Source organism: Pseudorasbora parva, chromosome 23 (assembly GCF_024679245.1).
Source record: "Pseudorasbora parva isolate DD20220531a chromosome 23, ASM2467924v1, whole genome shotgun sequence".
Taxonomy (NCBI): domain Eukaryota; kingdom Metazoa; phylum Chordata; class Actinopteri; order Cypriniformes; family Gobionidae; genus Pseudorasbora; species Pseudorasbora parva.
The window spans coordinates 19485342-19508961 of NC_090194.1; the positions used below are offsets into that span (position 1 = coordinate 19485342).

The 23620-nt window shown below is 37.9% G+C and overlaps 1 protein-coding gene across 5 annotated transcripts in view; it reads left to right on the forward strand.

Moving 5' to 3' along the window:
* LOC137062872 (PALM2-AKAP2 fusion protein) overlaps positions 1–23620 on the forward strand; it is a 172846-nt gene that overhangs the window by 131199 nt on the left and 18027 nt on the right. The window contains exon 1 of one of the 5 annotated variants that reach the window (XM_067433807.1): positions 17271–17453. The exons of the other annotated variants lie outside the window; for them this stretch is intronic. Within the exon in view, the coding sequence (XP_067289908.1) occupies positions 17445–17453 (9 nt within the window). The 5' untranslated portion in view covers positions 17271–17444. Of the gene's footprint in view, positions 1–17270; positions 17454–23620 lie in introns of those variants that run through there. 5 annotated transcript variants of the gene reach the window in all.

Below are 23620 nucleotides of genomic sequence, written 5' to 3' on the forward strand. Positions count from 1 at the left end.
CTTGCACCAGGGGCGTGGTAGTGAGCCGTTGGAAGAGCCAACATACGTCAGGATGGCAAACAACATTCCATTGGAAAATTCAACTGCAGTAGCCACCGTACAACCAGCACTCAGACTTTTTTATACCGTATATTGTAGAATTAAAACACTTTATACCCAAATGTCAAAACATTTACTTGAATCAATGAACTGCACTAATAAAGTCCCAGTCTTGCAGACCCTCAACTAAAATAAGTTGTTCTAGGGTTTAGTTACCCTTTAAAAACAAGAGATATATAAAACTATTGATTTAAATATGTTGATTATATATTTAGAAACAATATATTTTATATACATTAGAAAAAAAACATAAAGACATACTTATTTAAGCAGTTCAAGAGTGTAGAGAAATGGGGTTATGTCATTGGCTTCATTAAAATGTGCAGAGCTAACGTGTTATTTTGGTGTGATTAGCACCAATTCTCTGATTGGTGGAGATTTTTTGCAAAATCATGAATAATGTTAGCCTGACAATCCAGACCCACATCAAGATGTTGTGTCTGGGAACTCACCATTGGCAGTGCTCAATCTGAGGGGCGGGATCATTTTTTATTAACATTTTTTTTTAAACAGGAAATTCAAACTCCCTCTGCACGCAATTGGATAATACTACAACCAACCAGAGCAATGTGAAGCGGAGCTACTTAATAGATTAAACTTTCGCCATATCCAGTCGGCAAAACTCCGAACACATCTTCTCTTCTTAAGAAGGATTTCAGTGCCATTCTTTGTTCTTTTCTCAAAGAAAAGCTTAACTCCAAGTCTTGCAGAGTCGCCAACGCCGATTCAAAAGACCGCCGTTCGCCAGCTTCTTTGTTAACATTCGGAATGTTCATTATGTTAAGCCCGCCCACCGACTCTATGCACGATGTGATTGGCCTGACCAGAGTTTGTTTTTTACAGCTTGCAAGTCTATGGAGAGCTGCTAGACGACACTGACTGCAAATAAAGCCTAGTCTAGATTTCTAGGCCAGAATAATGTAGTTTTTCACCAGGAATTCCACTGTTAAAGTAGCCTGGCTCTGCCCTCCTACGTACTTCCGCTCAATTTTCATTTTCCTTCAGTACTACGTCTGGGACTGCTGTGTAGTCTTAGGTTTTCTCCGAACACATTTTTACCGGTCCAATCAGCGAACAGAGGGAGTGGCTGAGAACGATAACGTTGATGTCGAGCACTAGTTTGAGAGGGCGGCCTAGTTTAGTAATGGCGGCGGAGAAAGATGCAAACTAAACCATTCATTGCATTGTGGCACCGCTGCCGAATATCCAGAAGTTAAAGCCGGAGCAATAACAGTCTTTGCTGGGGTTTGTTGGTGGCCATGATGTTGTGGCCCTCCAACAGGGTAAATTCGGGAAATGTTTGATTTTCCAGATCGCTTCGTTAGTGATGAAGAAGTTGGCTGAAGCTATTCGGACGGTAACTGTTTCTCGTGGGGTCGGAAGGTATTGCCATCATTTAAGTTACAGGGACTGGTCAGTTATTTTATTGCCGTCCGTCTCTCACCACCCACGAAAAAATCCCCGGCCGAGTTACCGACTGCTTTTGACAAACGCAAGGTCGTGTTGATGTAACAGCTGTCCGAATCCACATCTCTGAGTTTTCAACAATATATCACTTCAAAATTCACTGTTTGTAATCATTTTTGACCACTGCAGAGCACCGTGCGGTTGCTTTGCTGTTATTAGGATGCATTTCTAGACTTGTATTTCCTTAAAATGCTGGCAAGTATTTAGAAGAGCAATATATTTCATCACTGCTCAAACAAATTAAAACAAAAGCACTTAAACATTTGAATTGGTCCGTTATTTATAGCAGCATTTATTATCATACCAAGCATATGAAATTTTATTTACAGCATACAATCATGTTACGGACTACGCGTTCCCAATCACAAAGCTCTCCCTCCACTGTGGCGTGAATAAATCACAATCCGAATGCACGAGTTTTAGGTTTTATCCTATAGTTTTATTACTGAGGTGGCATGCACTTTTATTTTGTCGGATTTCCATGAGTGAAACAGGCGAAGAGCGCATGACATACGTCACGACCAAACGTTAGCGATTGGTTATGGCAGATCCAGAGTGGCTCAGGGCAGATCCAATAGTTTTAAACCTCAACAGGGTGCCCGCCTTCGCGGAAATAAACCCTTGTCAATGGAGAGTGGCCAGACTCTATGTACAAATGAAATGTACGAGAGTCTGGTAAAACCAGGCTACTGTTAAAGGTGGGGTAAGTGTTATTTCAAAACCGTTTTAGAAAAAAGGCTGGGGCCGAGTGGAACAACAAACTTGTAGCCAATCAGCAGGTAAGGGGCGTATCGACTATTGATGGTGAGACTCTCTGTGCACGTCATTATTCAAAACACACGAGTCACACATGACGGACATTAGCCGAGAACTAGCTGCTTTTGGTTGACTATGCTCGTGTGTCATGTTCGCTTGTTAGTCCATTTGCGAATGTTCATTTCCACACCATATGGAGCGTCTAAATCTCCTCACTGTGTGCTACGAGCATCAGCTCACAAAATGTGTCCGACAAGTAAGATACTATACTCCTAATATATGTTTGTGATCTATACAACCCTTATCTGGTCATAATTGTAATATGTCGTTAGCTGGACTGTCGTGCTTGTATACTATCGAGGTGTTCATGAGAACGGTTTGTTTTTGTGATAGAAGGAATGACTTTTTCATTGAATATTCGACCTGGATTAGATACACAGAGATTCTGCCATAGCCGTTGATGCCTCTGGGTTTACGTATGTGTGGGGTGGAGCTATCAAAATAGGGTCGAGACCCTTTTGGGTGTAGGGGCGTGTTTGTTTTGGTGATTTGAAATACCAACAACGGTTACCAGATAGCACTTACCCCACCTTTAATAGTTTTTATAAATAAGCTGAGATAATGTGGACTGATGGTGGTGTGGATGTGGACACAAACAAAAACATTTTTACTTCCAGAATTTTTACTTCCGGAACCCATTGTTAAAGTGGACATTACACTCTCAGGTACACTAAAAAGGTACAGTTGCGGTACAATTTTTTTCCTTGGGGAACAAATCGTATAACTGTGCCTTTTAAAGGGTTACTTCAGGGATTAGCATATAGATTTGTATCAGTAGAAACCCTGGAGTATATTCGAATGATCGTGAAATTATCGATTTTATTTCTGAAAAAATTCTTCCGTTGACGCAAATATCGTCAATTTGTGTCATCGGAGGAATTTTTGGCCAGAGGCTAAAGACTACAGCCAGCAAAGGGAGCTATTTCCGCATGTTTTCAAACCGTGCATGGGGGATGAGAGATCACAGCTCAGCTCGCAGCTGCAGCCTCAGGCATTCATGTAAACAGTGCGGCCGGCGGAGCAAAGTAAGTGTTTCAACTTCTCAAGTTAATTCCTATGAAAGTTAAGCTTCCAAAGGCATGAACTGAGAACGCGCCAGACTGAACACGCGCTGTGAATCTATGCTGCGAGAGCGGTCGCATTTACCTCAGCTCTCATCATGAGAGCTCATTCAGCTCATCAGGAATGTTTGTAATCTGACTCTTGCAGCGTTTGTGCTGACACTTCCTCAGCGGCTAAATCACATTATGAACACGTTCATAACACGTTCAGTTTTTAATTGTAGTGTCTGTTCTCTAACTGAACTGATTTTATGAAGATGAACGCGGTGGGAAAGTGATTCAGTAGCGGTGGCTTTGGGAGTGGCCTCGTAGGGCAGCAAAGCATTCTGGGAATTATTGTCTTTCATCCCCATGAGACAAAAATACATTTCCTGTCTTTTCTCAGTCTAGAAAGCACCAAATTAAAAAATAATTTCCCATTTCTACTACATTACTGACCCAGTTTAAATACAGATTCATCTTCCCAGCGCTGAAGTACCCTTTTAAGGTACACGATTGGTCATTGGGGTACAATTATACCATTGTTTTCCTCAGTTCGGTCCTAGTGAGCCACTGTCCTGCAGAGTTTGGTTCCAAGCCTGAAACACATCTATAGAGGCTTTTATTGAGAATTAATAGGTTTGCCTTTTGATGTTTTATTGGAAAAGTTTGGTCACCATTATGGTGCTCAGTGTTTCCCTTAGTTGGCCAGTTTGACTTGGATTTTTATGTAGAGTTTGTGTTTTTTGTTACATTGTTAACAAAATTTATCATGAAGAATAATGTTTGACTATATTCATCACTGAATAAAAATATTAATAAATAATGTTCACTAGCAATACTTTATTCCCACAGACATTCTACATTTTGATTTTTAAAAGCTTTCTAAGGGGTGGGGGGTGCATCTATCTTGACTCTGCAGTTCTGATTAAACATCCCTGAATAAAGAGAACTTTGACTTGCATAATGTACTTTTTATTCTGTGTCATCATAATTTCTTGAGAGAGTTATCGAGTGCACTTACACAACTGCTTCATGAGCAAACGAGCAGATGAAACTGACTGCTCTCACCTATCAGGCAGGAGACCCATATAATTGGTTCTGAAGCTAAGCTCATTTTCAGATCAAAAGCCCTCCGGGATGACTTTGCTTGGATGTGCCCTGCTGAAGTCGGCAGTAGTGCGGAATGTTACTCCCTGTGCGGTGGCTTCCGTTTTTATTTATTTTTTTTCCTCAAATGAACTTTAAGGAGGTCTCTAGCCATAATTAAGGAGTAGTAAGCATCTAATGAAGGAATGTTGGAGCAGTGATTGCTGTTTTATTGTGTAGTCGAGTGAATCAAGGCATAGTTGACCATGTTGAAATACACGGCACCTTGGCAGGTTCTCTGCCTCACTTTGGAAAAGAGCCCAAAGGTAAGAATTCATTGTTTTAGAGCTTAACATGAGATTTGAGCTGGTGTTCTGCTCTTTTGAGATATTTTTGTGGTGCAAGAATCAGCTGAGGGTTGTTGTTGAGATGATTGTGTTGTGATGAGAACATTATGTGACATTTCAAACATTTTTACATCAAATGAGTTAGATGTAAAGAAAAAATAATGTACATTACTGTAGCCCACTTTAGACATTCTACAAACCTAATCCTAAACCTATTTTAAACTCTCAATAGAGTATTATTAGACAGTCTGCTTAAAATCTGCTAACACTATATTTTAATGCTCCCCCAACAGACAAATTACTGACTATAAGTAACTTTGCAAGTTAATGTCACCTTATTGTTGACAGAGTTAGTTGACATGTAGTTGCAAACTTAAATATAGTAAGTAGAATGTCTAAAGTGGACCATCAAACCACAATTTCTCTGATATATTCTTACTGGTTAACTCAGCTTGGTCAACAAAGCATTACATGATGTTCATTTAGTGTCACTCTTGTCTATTTAAATTGGCATCACAAAAACGTTTAGTCATATAATTAAGTTAAAAATGCAACCTAGCTATTTCTTTTTCTGGAGAACCTCTCCGTAACACAAAGCAAGCTTTACCACAGCCCGGCGCTGCCTGCAACCTGGATGCTAAATTTAGAGTAGAAGATGTGCTCTATTTCTCTTCTCCCGCTGGACTTGGAAAAGCAGGTTAACCAAGAGTGTGATGGCCACTCTGGAAAAGCCATGTTAGAGGTTCACTGTAAGACTAGCTTTATTGAGTTGTGTATGAAAAGTAATATTTGGTAACACTTTGAGACACTGACATTTTTATTGAACTGAACTAGATTTTTTTTATATACATGAATTAGCTTAAATTTACATGTGCACCATTAATGTGAATATTTCCAATAATCAGAGTAAGGACTCAATTGCACTATGATGTTTACATAACTTAAGTGGTTGAAGTCATGTAAACAAGTCATTTTGCTAACACTTTAGTTTAGGGTCCTATTCTCACTAGTTGCTAATTAGCATCCATATTGCTAATATGTCGGCTGTTTATTAGAACTTATAAAGCACATATTAATGCCTTATTCTGCATGACCATACTCTACAACCGTAAATCCACCCAAGACCTAAACTTAATAACTACCCTTCTAACTATTAATAAGCAGTCATTAGGAGTTTAAAATGTGACTTTAACTTTCATTCTTTTGATTATTCTCTTAACAATTGTGATTATGTTTACTGCCATTAACCAAATACCCTTATGCCTAGCACAAATGATGAACTCACAGTTGGTAAAACTCTTCCAGTGCACACATCTGTTTGATGCTTATTTGGAGCGTGGTCTCTTTTTCAGTGACATGCCTACATCATCATTTTAATGTTTTCACCATCAAGATACATTATATTCACGTTGTGCATTGATGTCAACATAAACTCAGCAGTCCACACGCATACCTTTTTTTTTTTAGATTGGTAGATGTGATTATAGTGTTTATGCCTGCTTATTGCGATTTCAATTTTTACTACGAAAAAAATCCATTTCATGGAAGTATTGCATTGACATGAGGTAAAGTTTGATCACAGTATTGCCTAAATCTTATTATAATCACATTATGAGGGCGCATGTAAACATAGTCATTGATGCTTTAGTTAACTTAATTGAATTAACAATGAATGAAGTTTGAATGAACTTTATTTTGATGGTCCACTCTACACTCAAAATTGGTGCTATATGGCACTAAAAGTGGTTCTTGGCTTTTAATTATAGGGGAACCACTTTTGTTGCCAAATAGCACCATATTTAAAGGTGCTCTACAGCATCATTGTCAAATGATGCTATGTAGAACCTATGAGAGGTGCCATATCGCATTTTATTTCTTCCTCAATAATGGTGCTAAACGGCACCAACGGTAGTTCTTTGGAGTGTAAAAACCTTTAAAGGTGCTTGAAAGGTTCTTTGTACGGCAGTGGTGCTATATAGCACCTTTACCACCCCAAAGAACCACTGAAAAATGGCTAAAGAACCATACAGGGGCTTAACAGGTTCTGTATATGGTAGCAGTGCACCTCACTCATCCCAAAGAACTGGTGAAAAACCACTGAAGAACCACTGAATCGCCAAGATTTGGTAATATACATCACTTAAAGTGGTCCCCCTATGATTACAAGCCAAAGAACCACTTGTAGTACTATATAGCACCGTTTGTTTGTTTTTGTTTTTTTATAGAGTGTAGACATTCAACTACATGTTAACTAACTCTCATTAGAGTAGTACACTGTTATGTTATGGTTCAGGGTTGAGGTTGGTAGAAGATGTCATGTAGTTGCAAAGTTGCATTTATGTCCTATTCGCACGGGACTAGTATTATCTGGGGACCTCTGGTGATTTGTAATAATTGCAGAGAATATCTGTGATCTTAATCCCGTGCGAATCGGCCATGTCTGTAATTTTTAAAGTAAACATTCACCCGCAAATGACCTACCATATTTCGCCGAACAGCGAGGTCCTGTGATAATAGTAGCCCCGTGCGAATCGGCATCTCTGTAATTTGGCCAGGATTAGGCGAATCGTATATCATTTTTGCAAGGTTTTTGTTTCCTGTGCGCATTTCTATCTTTATCTTTTTACAAAGAATGGAGGCTCCGTAATAATGCACACCGTTATGACATGGATTATACTTTCACTTTAGAATAAGTACCAATTTGGGAGCAAATTGCTTGAATGGCGTGTTTAATATTAATATCAATACTATTCTTAATGAAAAACAGAACAGAACAGTACAATGACACGTTCGTTTAAATGGGCTCTTTTACATTTAGCTTTGAAACTGAATCTTCCGCCGTGTGTCAGCTTCTCACTCGTGATGAATGAAATCTGACTCCTGCTGTCTGAGCTCAGGTCAGTTTTTAATTGTAGCGTCTGTTCTCTAACTGAACGAAATTATGTTTATTACTATAAATTAATCAAAATGATATCGATGCCTATTTATGATTTCATACAGCTATATCTATAACAAAAAAATATTTACAAGTCTTGACATCATATACGGGAGAAGTCAGTAAATTCGAGTAAAATCACAGGCTTTGTTTATCCCGTGCGAATGCGCCACGCAAAATTCAGATGTGGGGGAGTCATTTCTAAATCACAGAGGTCCCTAGATAATACTAATCCCGTGCGAATAGTACTTTAGTCTGTTAGGTAGCATCAGAATAAAATGTTAGCAGATATTAAAGGTGCACTATGGAACTTTCCGTCCACTGGAGGGCGCCTATTCAAAACAAATGCGTAGTTTAATGACGCAAAGTGGGAGCGCAGCATCTTGGGAGATGTGGTGTTCTCATCACAGCCGGTGGAAAATAGGACTCGGGCAGAAATCACGTTCATGCATGCGGTTATTAACGTTACTGTAGTGTAAAGCAGAGCAGGACCGGGTGTTGTGGACCTGATCACAGCTGCTGGAGCGATTGTTAAACAAATACCCGCCTCGCGAATACCGGGACTTTTATTATGACGGGACGGGAGACAGTCGCCGGGCGCCTGCACAGATCCGCTCTTCCGGTTATGATTTTGAGGTAATGCTGCTCTGTTTATCATATTAGATAGATTTAAGTGTGTTTAAAACGATGTTATGACGTTACTCCGTGCGTTCACTTGTTCACACTGCTAAGAGTAAAGCGCTCCTGCCAAATAAAAGCCGAAACCCAGGGTAGCGCAGATATGACGCAATTGACAGGCAACTCCCTCAAATGCAATGCTGAAACGTCCCTGTCCTTAGTTAAAATAGCAATATTCTCACAATTTACAAATAGTTGGAAACATCTGGGATATTGTAGGTACTCAACTGAACAAAATATATAACTCTGGCCTAGTGGTTTTTGGATATTTTACTGCAAAAATACTACATAGTGCACCTTTAAGCAGACAGTCTACTAATACTCTAATGGCTATTAGTTGACATGAAGTTGCAAATATCTAAAGTGGACCATCAAAAAAAAATTGTTACCCTGTTATCTTCTGTAGAGCTGTTAAAAAATAACACTAAGTGCAAATAGCCCACCTTGTTAGCAGAGGCTATATACACTAACTCTTCCCACTGACGTCTGGTTGGAAAACCACATTCTAAAAATGATTTAGCGTGATTTGAAACAAAAGTTTGATTTGAAACGACAGTTGTTCAGTCAGAGATTCTATTCTTGAAATGTTTAGAAAGTAGATGCTTGGGGTTGTTATCATGGATTGACTTGCTTAGCAAAGCTTGGTGTGGTCTAGAAGATTTCAGAATGCAATCAGTAGCATTGCCCAGTCACTATTAGACTGGTCGTAAGTCAATTATGCTCCTTTAACCTCTATACAATGATGTTTCTGCAAGCCTGCAAGGTGTGTAAGTGTCAGTGTACTCACAGCCTCTGAGTAATGGTCATAAGCCTTTAAGCCACTGTAATTCAGTTTTCACTAACTGAGGTTGCTACCATTTTTAATGACTCTTAAGCCAGGTTAATTTGAGGACAGTAAGTTGTGTTCCCACCAGCTCTAATAGTTACTAAGTAGTTCTAAGGCTAATTGAAATAGTTCTACATTGAGTTTTAGCCTTTTATAGGCAACGTTAACAAAGCAATATTTTGAGTGGGCTTCTGGGGCGAGACCATCCTTGTTTTCGCTTAGGGTGTTGATGCTTCCCATTTTACCCTTGGGCCCGGCTGACAATATCCAGATGAGCCTCTTCTGCATGTCTTCCCGTAGATTAGAGGTCATATTTTAGGCAGGGCGGTGACAGGGTGTTAAGCACAATGTCCTGTGTTTATTCTCCTCCTCACCTAATGTATCTTTGTTTTGTTTTTTTCAAACCATCTCCTGTAAAACTGTGTACACTGTAAAAAAAAAAATGTTGGTTTGACTTTAAAAAGTAAGTAGCCTGGTTGCCTTAAAATTTTGAGTTTATTGAAATTATTATTTATTGAAAATTTGAGTTGATACAATGAAGGAAATTTGTTTAATAAATAGAAACTCAAAATATTATTGCATCTGAACCACATCAAAAATGTGATAAATCATGAAAATAGCACAATTTGGCATGTTTCACTGCATCATCAAAAATAAAACACACAATTACCCAATATGCTTACAAATTATTTTAAAGCTACACTGTGTACCTTTTTTAGTTTATTCTTAGCTAAAAACACTTAGTTCTTTCAAAGATATATGTGCTTGTTAATGTATATTTACTTCTTTCAAGTTATAAAGTATTCTCGTAAGTTTATAATATGCCATTGAAAATACAGGTGAGGGGTTCGAATGCTGGTCGCCATGTTGCTCCTCCATCTTGAAAGTACATTAGACAAAGAGGGACATACCCGTAAATTCAAGCGTCGCCTTTTGCGTTTTAACACTCGATGGCACCGTGTCGAATGTGAAGAGGGGGACTGCCGTGTTAATCTTGGACTAAATCGACCCCCGTAGGAGTTAAAACGAAATCCGAATTTAGAGGAACAGAAACTATTATTCACTGGATGGTCATATACCTTTTCACCACTAGATGGGGAAAAATATCACACAGTGTAGCTTTAATAAAAGTTGTCGTATCTGAAAAAATGTTTATTGTATTAACTCAAATTTTTAATTTCAATGAACTCCAAATTTTAAGGCAACCAGGTAACATTTTTTAAATATTTTTTTACAGTGTATGAAAATACAATTTTACAAAAAATATAGCATTAAAAAGATATTTTGAACCGGTAATCCCACTTCTACCTCTAAACCTACCAATAACCATTCATTAAAAATATGTGCCTTTATTAAAAAAAAACATAAGGTTCACTGCCGTAGTAAAGCTTCTTGAGGCGGCAGTTTTTGAATTCATAACAAGCACAGGATTTTATGTTTACGGTCGCTGCTGAGAATAGAGATGAGGATATAGAATAAAGCTGAATAAAGGCCTCAATTTGGGTCTGTTCCTCACAATCACATGGGTTCTGAAGATGTGGATTACAGCACACAAATAAAATTTGTTTCTTATGTGAATTTTATGGTTCTACTGTCAGTCCACAGCACAGGACTGTCCTGAGAAAATGCCTTTTATGTCCCACGGCAAACAAAATAAATTTTACATGATAAATAAGTCAAGCCCTCCCATGGATACCCATGTGCAACACCCGAACCAGACCGCGATTTTCAACCGAGAACGCTATTTGAGCCAATGGGAACCCACTCGCCGTAACGTAATTTCCGCTGAGTCGACATATTGATTGATTTGGCCCCTATTTGTACAGGCCCCTATTATTCCTTCAAAAACCACAAAGCATTTCTCTCTCAGTGTGTAAACTGTCAGTCACTTTAAGCTGGCTTTTGCTTTTGTTATTCCCAGGCTCTAAAAGTGGCAACTGTGAGGTTAATCTCAGTTTGTGTTGTTACTTTTGTATAGGCTTTCTAAGACGGTTTACAACTGCCTTTTGGGGATGATTTAAAATGACATCTTGCTTGGTCTTCAAGCTATAAATAGGTAATAATTCCTAGTATGTGTAGGGTTTTGAATTGCTTGGGTGTTTGAGGTTGGAATCTTGATGCATCACTTAAGGAGGCGTGTGTAATATCTGAAGAGAGCTGCCATTCATTTGACAGCGGCTTGGCAGCCACACGTACACCTGGAAATCTTTGCTAGTTGGCACTACATTCTGTGTATATTTTTTCAAGCATAGATGACAAAAGATTTTTCTAAATCTTCTAGTTTTTCAACTAACAAGCTATACTCAACAGTTAGCTTATATAGTGTGACAAAACACTACAGTATAACATTATCATTATCACATTGTTTTATTCCGATATTTAAATTTAGGGTTTTTGAGTTTTAGTTGTTTAATTTTAGTAGGCCCATTGAGTCTTAACAAATTACAAATATATTGCCCTCATATAATATAACTTCAAATAAAGCAACTTAGTAAATAATATGGAGGCCCATTTTCACCATATGTGAAAAAATATCATGATTTGGTAAATTATAATTCTAAATATACATAATTATAACATTATAAATTTCGACTTTAGCTATAACAGCTTTAACTCTTCTGGGAAGATTTGTGAGGTCAGGCACTGATTGGACGAGAGAGCCTGGCTCACAGTCTCCGCTCTAATTCATCCAAAAGGTGTTCTATCAGGTTGAGGTCAGGACTCTGTGCAGGCCATTCAAGTTCCTCCACTCCACATACTCGCTCACCAATGTCTTTATGGACCTTGTTTTGTGCACTAGTGCTTAGTCATGTTGGAACAGGAAGGGGCCATTTCCACTGTTCCCACAAAGTTGGGGGAGCATGAAATTGCCCAAAATGTCTTGGCATGCTGAAGCATTAAGATGTCCTTTCACTGGAACTAAGGGGCCAAGACCAACCCCTGAAAAAACACCCTGTACCATAATCCCCCCTCCACCAAACGTTACACTTAGCACAATGTAGTCATGCAAGTACAGTTCTTCTGGCAACCGAGACTCATCCATTGGATTGCCAGACAGAGAAGCGGTATTCATCACTCCAGAGAACACGTCTCCACTGCTCTAGAGTCCAGTGATGGCGTGCTTTAGACCACTGCATCCGACGCTTTGCATTGCACTTGGTGATGTAAAGCTTGGATGCAGCTGCTCAGCCATGGAAACCCATTCCATGAAGCACTCTATGTACTGTTTTTGAGCTAATCTAATCTAATCAAGTTTGGAGTTCTGAAGCTATTGAATTCCAATTGCTTCCACTTTGCTTCCACATTCACTTTTGAATATTTAGTAGTGATGACATTTTACAAATTAACTTATTCCATAGGTGGCAACCTATTACCAGTAGCGTACCAATGGGTTTCAGTCAGGCCCTTAACTAATGATTAACACCCCATGCTACCACCATAACAACATTGACTGATGACCTACATCAGTAAAAGTTATGTTCTTATGGAAAATGGCAGCTTCAACCGAAGGCTAGCTATACTGCTAGTGCTAGTCCACGGAGATGTGATTCGTTTAGATGATGACGTGGAAAATACAGCTCAGCCTCACACAAAAATAATCGCATTCCTTCAGGAAATATAATTGTAAACATACTGAAATAGACAGTAATTGCATTTAAACACGTTTAGACACACATTCATGTAATGTATTTAATTATGAAAAGAAAATATGTTTGCTTTTGACAGGGCCAGCAGAGAAGTCCCTGATGGTAACATGCTTGAATTCACTGAGCTCCTGAGAGCGACCCATTCTTCACAATTATTTGTAGATGCCTAGGTGCTTGATTTTATACACCTATGGCCATGGAAGTGATTGGAACACCTGGATTCAATGTTTTGGAGGGGTGTCCCAATACTTTTGGCAATATAGTGTATATAGAGGGAATGCACGTGACGTCACCGTCAGCATAGCGACTGCGATTACGCCCCACTGAGTGGCAAAAAGACTGAGAGGCAGCACTGGTTTACAGCGTGAATGCAGCGAAAACACAAAACCAGGCAGAGGGGGGTAGGGGGAGGCTTGTCCACGGACCCCATGGACATCGCTATTCCGAGCTTGAGAAGGACTTGGTAATAGTGTGCAATGTTCTCACTTAAACCACAGCCAACCTGCTGCTGCTTCTGCTTTAAGAGGGGAATGCTTCCCATAACTGCTTGTCTAGGATCTGTAATCATCTGTAAGAATTCGTAATAATAGCATATTATTAGCGAAAAGGAGCTAGCAAATGATCCGGTGTGTATCTGTATTTGCACTCGTCAAATTATTACATTTCCAACGTCTTTTCGCTTCGGTGAGTAATGTAGCCAATCACAGACATGTTTGTAGATTTCTACAACGGAATTGGCCAATCACAGGAGTTGAATTTGGAATCCCCTCAGCGCTCGAGTGTCTATCCAGGCGCTGAGTTCAGTTAACATGCGTGCCTCTGTAAGTGCAGACATTGTGAAAATAAGACATTCATTGTATACCAGCTTCACAGCGGAACTTTGTGAGATTGCGTTTATTGAATGAGTGACAGCTTTTAGTGATTATAAAGGGAGCACTCTTTGCGCGCTGTCTGGGCAATATAATTATTATTTATTTATTATTAATAGGTCTATAATATATTCAGAATTTGAATAAAACTTTTGTTTTCCATTCTTGACAAGCGACCACATACACGCTTCAATACACTAACCCATCCACATATACATGCAGGATTCACTCGAAAAATGTGATGACTGATCAGTTATAAATAATCATGTCGAAATCAGGCTCATAAAAATGTCAAAACACGATTCCTGGCTGCAATCGGGAAAAGTGCGGGAAAGTGACGTAGATGCATTCCCTATATTGCTGTAACGCTTAATATCATAATTTCAATTTAGTATGTCACAATTTGAATGTTTTTTGTCAATTTCAACTTCCATTTCATAAATTAGACTTATCTCATAATTTTGACTTTTTGTCATAATTTTGAGTTTGCATCTATTAAAAGTGACAATAATTTCAGATTTTATTCTTTGACTTAATTATGACTTAGTATCTCATAATTTTGACTTGTCATTTTTGACTTTTTATGTCATAATTATGTTTTATAGCATACTTTTGTTTTTATTCCATTTTATCCATTTACCATTCAAAATTTCAACTTTGTTGATCAATTTTGACTTCCATTTAATACATTTGACTTAGTATATCATCATTTCAGCTATGTCTGTTTCAACTCAAAATTTAGTATCTCATAATTTCAATTTTTCACCTTTTACCAAATTTGACCCTTTATGTCATAATTTCACCTTTTCATCTGATAAATATGATTTAGAAGATAATTTTATGTAAATTCCAACTTTTATGACATCATTGACTTTTTCAAAGTATTCTATGACATTTCATAATTTCAAACTTTTGGCATAATTTAATCTTTTTCTGTCATACACATAATTTTATGGGCTTCCACGTAAAAGATAGCTTGACAACAGCTAAAATGTATTAAGATACATTATCTGATTCTATAATACATTATCAGAAGCCTGTAACAATAAAATAGTTAAAATACTGTGTTAAAAGTCTCGCAGTAGCCTCCCCAGCACTGCATTATTATTCTTGACACACAGATTGTGGGCGGAAGGAGCTCTCTAGCAGAGGATGACACACCCCAGCCCACTGCTGTCAACATCCTCCATTAAAACACACTGCCATTCCTTACAGATGTCTTCAAACTCCACAAAAAAAGAAGTTTCCAACAACTCATGTACTCATTTAGGCACTAACAACATTTTTACACCTTTTTTTTGAAAGATGCGTGAAGGAGATGAATTTCAGAAACATCTGACGTTATTGAAATGACAGTAAAGACACTTTTACTAAGCACTTCCAGTCAGCCTATCATTATGTTTGTGAAAGTGTTGGTTGACATGAAGGTTACACTGCAGTCTTTGTATATCTCAGTAAAGAACCAGGCATTTGGTGTTATAATTAGCACAAAGTCTCTTAAACAGCCTTGTATGACTGAGTGTAATTCAGTTCTCACAGAGATCTTGCCTGGATCTCTTTTACTCTTATCTGTAATTCTATTGTTGTCCCATTTAAAAGGCACTTGTTGCCGCAAGGACAGTCTAGTCTTACTCCAGCAAAAATCTCAGCAGGATTTCGTCAGGGCCATAATGTGCTAACTTCTATTTTGAGGTTTCAATGAAACAATAACTACATCTATTTAATCATCTACCAAATTCACAATGTGTACGACATGACCTGATAAGACATACAAATATTACATGCTAGCTTTTGTGAGCCAATTCCTGAAAAGAGTTCGACACAACTGATTAGATGAACACAAATCACATTGTAAAGATTCAAACTGTTTATGGGATTCGTTGGTTATTGTGAATTGTTTGCGTTAGGGTTAGCAGATAGTATCAAAGATGGTTCAAATATAGAATCAATGATTGGTAGAGCAGGGCCATAACCACTAAAGACATTGAGACTTAGTTAGGGGACAAACTAAGGGGTCATGGGTAAAATCTGCAGACCCTACTGCTCAAAATAATTCATTGGTTTGAGTTGACCCAACTCAAATTAAACAAAATAATTCAATCAGCTTTAATGAGAATTTGGAATTGTTTTTTTCTTTTGAGGTCACAAATCTGACACATTTTAATTCATCTAAATTGTTTAATTGTTTTGAGTTTTATGAACTTGTTTCTTTTCATTTAGACATACTTAGATTTAACTGAAACTGGGCTAGGAATTCTATTTCCCAGCATGCTTTGCCATGACACTCAAAAGAATGAGTCAATTCTAAAATGAAGTGTAATATATGTTATATGTTTTTTTTTTTTAGCAAGATTAATGTTATTGTGTTACCAATTAGCAAGGTAGCATTTATTGAATTAGCTAGTTAAAGCTAAAGCTGAGATTATCATTTTATGTTTAATGTATGAATTAGCTAACTCAAATATTTCAAGTTAAGAGCAATAAAGTCTGCAAGTTCTGCTAGCTTAAATTAAACATTTCTTAACTTAGATTTTTTTTTAGTTTTGCCAACTCATTCGGGTTTACAGTGAGTGATGCAAACTACTTGTCTGTATATCAAATTTCACAGTTTTAAATGGTAAATGTGCTATCATTTACATGATTCATGTAATTCAAAAAATAAATTTGACGAATTTTGTGATTCCGAGACATTGCGATACAAATACGAGTGAATTTGTGAACGAGTGATAAAATTGTAAAATAAAATATGATTTGCAAATAGTTTAAATTACTTGACAACTACAATTAAACCTAATGCTTTTTCTTTACATCACCTAATGATGAAATATTATGAGCCACTTGAATTAAAAAAATAATAATAATAATAATAATGTGCACAGATAAATCATTCATAATAAATACAGCAATATAAAAATATTGGTTACTCAACTTAATGCATTAGCAATATAGAAACTACACTTTATAAACTGAATCTAACCCATATTTTACTGTGCTGTGGTGAAATTTCAATTGTATCAGCTTCTGAAACTTGTGTAATATGTAAACGTATCTAGTATGAGTAAGAGAATCCAGACAGCGTGTTTTGAGTCAGCGGTGAACAGTGTTCCCCACGCAGACACACTGCGCCTTTCCTTGTAAGGTGTTTCTAGAGGAGTTTGGAGACTGCCGGTCCGGGTCGGTGAAGGGCTGAGGGAGGCTCTGACAGAGCGCTTCTTTGTGTGAGTACAGGAGGAGACCACACCCCTCATTTTAAAACCAGACCCCCTTTGCTCAATGACATCATAGCCAATAGTAAGCCAGAGCTAGAATCTTGATTCTGCAGGACGGAGAGAAAGAGAGAGAGAGGCATTGTAGGAGAACGGACGGAAACGGTGTGGCCAATGGTGCGGGTGAGTGAAGCACACATGAGGAAGAGGGGCGGGGGGTTTGGAAGAAGTGGCCAGGAAAAGCCCTGCGTTGTGTCGTCCTGGGACGGGTTTCACTGGGTCTCCTCAAAGCCTTATAGTGTTAGGAGGAGGAGGACTGTTTCTCACATTACAGATTTGACAACAGGACACTTCTAGTATATGCTGGGTTTTTTTTCTGGATCTCTAATTTCATGGCAGAAGTCTGTTAACAAAATTGGAAAAGTATGAAAAAGGTAGGAAGCAACTCACTATTGGACTAAATATAGGAGGCCTATACTTTCATATTTTTGTTTTGAGTCTGAGAAAAGTAATTATTAAGATGTAACACGTTCATAGCTCATGATGAGATTTATGTGAGGTCTTAGTTGTGTTTCATTTTCGGTTTTGTGCGAGATGTTTCTCCTAAAATCCTTTAGGGGAAAAAAGATGATTATTGACATAGTGGTGAGTATGTTGCTAAAAAATGTGATTTGGTCAAACTTTATATTATAGGTGATTTTAACTACTACTTTGTACTTAATAATTCCAAACAGTTTACTTATTAATGTACAAGTTTCTGCATTGTAATTACATTTCAAATATTTGCATTTAATGAACATTTACACTATTGGGAGTTATCCAGCACAACATGCAGTTACACAGCAACTGTGCATATTGAGATCTCTGGTATTTGACTGCTGACTTTGGTATCTAAGTACAGTTAGAAGAGATATTGTTAAGATCTCTTCTTAAACTCCAAGAAGCATGAGCCTTAAGCAAAAGTCTGTGTTTGCTTTCCATGGAATCCAACTGAGAAATTATTGGGATTTTCGTGTTTTGAACTCCTGCGTTCTCTGTCTGCGATGGTAGAGTTGGTAATCCTATTCCAGGAGTCTTTCATCAGCTGTGTGGTTTGATGGATCTGTCAGTATGAGCTGCTGAAAGTCACTAGACACGGGCGTCTTGCGTAACCGTTAAAATCGAATAATTTTTCTGTGATTAAATCGGAGGCCCGAAAACATATTTTAAACACTTAAACCACACTGGAAATGTCCTTTCATTATGTATCGAAATATCAAACCAAGTTGTTCTGATCGCTTATTATTATAGAGCATGACCATAACTACACCTCAACACAAATTACATTATACCTTCATTAAATATCAACTGTAGAACACTTACAAGTTGAAGCAAAAAGGGTTTATAACAAAGCAGATTGAGCAACCATTGACAAACTTAGTATTTTTCCCTACTTTGATAGTCAATGGTTGCAATGTATTGTCAACATTCTTCAAAATATTGTATTTTTTGTTCAGCAGAAGAAAGAAACTCATAGAGGTATAGAACAACTTGAGGGTTTGTATGATCCTTTAAAGCAGTGTTTCCCAATCTTTTTTCAGTCATGGCACCCTTCGAAAATGTTAAAAATTGCGTGGCACCCCCTCGCATACCTTACGCTAGGGGTGTAACGGTACAGATTGCTCACGGGTCGGTTTGTATAACGTTTTAGGTTCACGGTTTCAGAACGGTTTGGTATTTGCTATGTTCAGAGAATAAAGGAGAAATAACTTAAATACAAGCAGCAGCACAAATAAATACTATTGAGCAAAGCTACTGATAAAATGAACAATGCTTTTCATATTTTTCAGGTGGGTCTAACATTAGTTTTTAGGTAGAGAAATTGAATAAATAATCAAATGTAAAATAACTGCATATTTAACTGTTTAAATGAAAGATTAATCCTTATTAAACTTACACAAGCTAGTCAATCAAGAGCAGTGAGTGATGTCCTTATCTTTTCTTTAACATTAAAGGTTGCTGCCCCTTTAAGACCTAATGGAAGGATATGCGTCGTCTTTCTCGACTGTATAAAGTTCACTTAAGGCATACAGACTATGTCTGCTTGGATACTCAACAAGATGGACATGTTGACATACTTTTTGTGTGAGTTTGTCCGTTCAAGCACAAGACTTGAAAGAGAACTCAATATTTGTGCGCTGTGAGACGCATGCGCGCTCTCGGATGATGCACAGAGACAGATCTTCACACAGTGCGCGCGCTCTCATTCGCATCTTCTGGCGAATATACCCGGGTGATGATGACGAAATGACTGGTCATACGGCTGCACTCGTATGCATTGAACACAGTTTACAAAGAGAGACCGTTTTGCCCACGTTTTTCTTTTATTATCGCTGTTGTAGTGTAGGTCTATCACTGAGGAGCCAGCACGTGTATGCATCGACAGAAACATACATAAAAGCATTATTTTCAAGTTACAACCCATATTAAAGATGCGTCATCATCAGATGTGAGATGAACCGCGGTGCAAGTGCGTACCGGCACCTTTTACACGGCACACCCGCTCACTTTAGACGGCACCCCAGTTGGGAAACACTGCTTTAAAGGATTAGTTCACCCAAAAATGAAATTGATGGCATTAATGACTCACCCTAATGTCGTTCCACACCCGTGAGACCTCCATTCATCTTCAGAACACAGTTTATGATAATTTTTAATTAGTCCGAGAATGTAATGAATGTATGCACACTATACTGTCCATGTCCAGAAAGGGAATAAAAACATCATCAAAGTAGTCCATATGTGACATCAGTTAGTCAATTAGAATCTCTTGAAGCATTGAAAATATATTTTGGTCCAAAAATCACAAAAACGACTACTTATTTCAGCATTGTCTTCTCTTCCCTGTTTGTTTTTAATCCTCAAATAAAAATTCAAACGGTTATGAATCTATTCATGATTCGGATCGCCAGTGTCACGTGATTTCAGCAGTTTGATACGCGATCCGAATCATAAAACCATACGCTGATTCACAACCGTTTGTATCTTTATTTGAGGATTGGAACCAAACAAGGAAGAGAGGACAATGCAGAATAGTCGTAGTTTTTGTAATTTTTAGACCAAAATTTATTTTTGATGCTTCAAGAGATTCTAATTCTAACTGATGTCACATATGGACTACTTTGATGATGTTTTGATTCCCTTTCTGGACATGGACAGTATAGTGTGCATACACTTTCTTACCCACTCAGACTAAATATAAAATATCTTAAACTGTTCCGAAGATGAACGGAGGTGTTATGGGTGTGGAACGACATTAATGACATAAATTTCATTTTTGGGTGAACTATCCCTTTAAGTGCCCAAAAACTTTTTGGGGCCACTCTATTGAAAGAGAAAGTAGGGCCCAAATGGTGTCTGTCTGGCTAAACACTTCCAGATGCTGTGAGGGCAGCAACATGCAGAGCGCAACGTAAATAGAGGCACAAATAGACCCGTTTCAGTGTGAGAAGACAAATGCGAGGCACTTTGCCCATGAACACATTAACTTACAAGTTGTATAAATATACAAGGAGTTTATCTCCATCTATCTTGGTCTTTTGTAGGTATGTGTACATATTTAAGACCATGCAGATACACACACACACACACACACACACACATGTCGTGTTTCCATGTTTTATGGGGACTTTCCATAGGCGTAATGGATTTCATGTACAAACTGTACATCATATCCCCCTACACTGCCCCTGCCCCTAAACCTACCCATCACAGGAAACATTTAGCATTTTTACTTTCTCAAAAAAACTCCTTCTGTCTGATTTATAAGATGTTTTCCTCATGGGGACCTAAAAATGTCCCCACAAGGACAAGGATTTCGGATATTGCCATCTTTGTGGGGACATTTTGTCCCCATAACGTAGGGATTCACACACACACACACACACACACACACACACACACACACACAGTTTAATTTTGTGAGGCAGGGCTGTGTATCCTTCATCACTTCTATTAGACTGCCGGAGCCTGGAAGACAGCTGAACTATGCCGGGAATGTCAGAGGGGGTTTAGAGGAACATCTGTGGAGAGAGTCTGTTCCTCAGAGGACACACTGATGTCCCTTCACTTCTGACTGCTCAGGGCCACAGACTCTAGGGAGTACAGATTTAATGCACAGCCACAGCTAATACAGCTGAGAATGGCTCATGGTTATTGAAAAGGAAAAAAATAAAGAACCCGAAAGATTGCTAGAAGTTGCTCTTTCATTGTTCAAAAGAAGATTTCTTAGTTATGTTTCTTTAACGAATCAGACTTGCCTTGCTTAAGATTTTTTTAGAGACACCAATGTTCACACACAGTATCTGTATAGAGCTAAAGTATCTTGCATAAATGGATCCAAATTTCATAGCTTGGATTGACAGTCAAATTTTGAAAGTACAGTAAAAATGTCAGGGTATGTTTATATACAACAATGATGTACTAAAAACGGAAAACTTTTTTCTTTGGGCTTTTCACGTTCAGAAGACAACATTGTCAAGACATTCCTGTTAACAGAGATCAATGAAAACCCCAAAAATGGTATTATATAGTTACTGTATTATACATGCCAGGCCAGTAGGTGGCGATATCACTTTTTAAAGAAACACTACGTGCCTATAGACTGAGCACACTTGCGCATGACATCACCATTTTCACAAATTCGCATTTTTATAATTTAAACAGAGACGATAACTATTGGTTTCAAAAACTTTCACGTTGAACCCCATTTTTAAACATTTGCACCTCTTAGTCATTTTTTTCCTACGAGAAACAGATTTTTTGTGAAATCTCATGGCAATTTCAAACTCTTTTGTGTTTTGTAATTGGTGTATGCCTCACTGACCGCTATGTTAGTGGTGGACCTTGATGCTTGCTTTTTTCTAAAAATCTTACATTTTCATATGAATCACGATACAAATTCATATGAAATGGCAAATACTTATGTTTTCTCTTGGTGAACTTATTTCAACCCGATGTCGAAACACCATATATTTGAATAGTACATTTAAAGTACACTGATTCTTTATAATCAATCACTTCGTTTTACTCAGTAGTTTTATGTTTTTACTCAGTGAGATGAGTAGTTCATTTCCTCACTTCCTCTATTTCTACACTTTAGTTGAGAATCAAAGGTTGTGATTTACGTCAAACTCTTTACTGAGAATCAGTGCATGGTCACATATGTTTTTTACTGGATCTCGGATGAAAAATTATTGAGTTCATATTAAAATTACAGTGCTTAGTATGTTGAGAAATCACAATTTGAGAGACCGTGTTTGAGCTATAGTAGAACTCGTTGCTGAGGACTAACTGAGATATTAGAGAGATTGCCTTTGTGATTGATTCTTTCCTGTGTGAGAGTCGGTTGAAAGAAAGAGAGGGAAACACCATGTGTTGTGCTCTTAATGCTTGATTGGATGTTCGCCCACTGTGGGGAAGTGCTAAAAAGGACACATGAGACTGTGTTAAACACATGGCGGTTCTAAGGGCGCATCTCATGAAACATTTCAACAACACTGGTCAGATTTGACAAATCTCACTTGGTGAAGTCAAACAATTTCCAACCACTAGATCGCCACTCATTTTCGCATGAGGGAAGGTGTGGCCTCATGCAGACTCGATCAATATTTTATCACGCTCTGTCTGTAAATCTTTCCTTGCCTGTTTTTCATGGCTTGAGGGAAATTCACATGACTTCCTAATGTCATTATTTAGTGAGAGTTTAGGCTGAAAGCTAGTGAGCACACCCTTAAGGCAAGGGTGGTCGGTGTGACTGAAGAAAGAGGTCTTATTGAACTCATGCCACATTAAAGACATGTGACAATGCCTGCTACTCATGCCTAGAAAAGCTTGAGATCAGAAGAAAGTTATTAACACTGTTTGATCTGAATTGACCCGCAGATTCTCTTAGACAGTTAATGTTCTGCTTTTTTAGAGCAAGCTCTCTCACGTACTTTAGGACAATCTGTTAATATTTGTTTGAATGCAAACACTGTCTGTCATAGCGTATTGCTTTTATAAAAAGCTGATGAATGTTCAGTACAATGATACACACTTAAAAATAAAGGTTCTTTATTGGCATTGATGGTTCCACGAAGAACCTTTAACATCCGTGCAATCTTTCCATTGAACAAACAGTTCTTTTTTTAGTGGAAAAGGGTTCTTTACACGTTCTTTACCCTAAGAAAAAATCAACTGGTCAAAAGGGAAAGCTTCTTTGGAGAACCAAAAATGTTTTATTGTTCTCGCCAAATGAATTGCTCAGGCATATTACTTGAATAAAAGTGTATTAGAATCCCAGTTCTAATGATGTAATGTTCCACCCAGTGATAAAACAGAAATAGCTTTACTTTATGTGGCCATGAACACACCATCACCTGAAATAGCACATGACTTTGAGCTGAAAATAAAGTTATTTCAAAACAAATTCCTCTTTTCTAGGCTGTCCAGTAAAAATAACATCTCTATGCTGCACTCCCACTAGTTTATTTTGCTTTTCCATTTATGGCAGGTTATATTACCGTTTTTGTTTTTTTTACAGGTCTCTGACTAGCCTTTTCAGTAACACCAACTTTCAAAC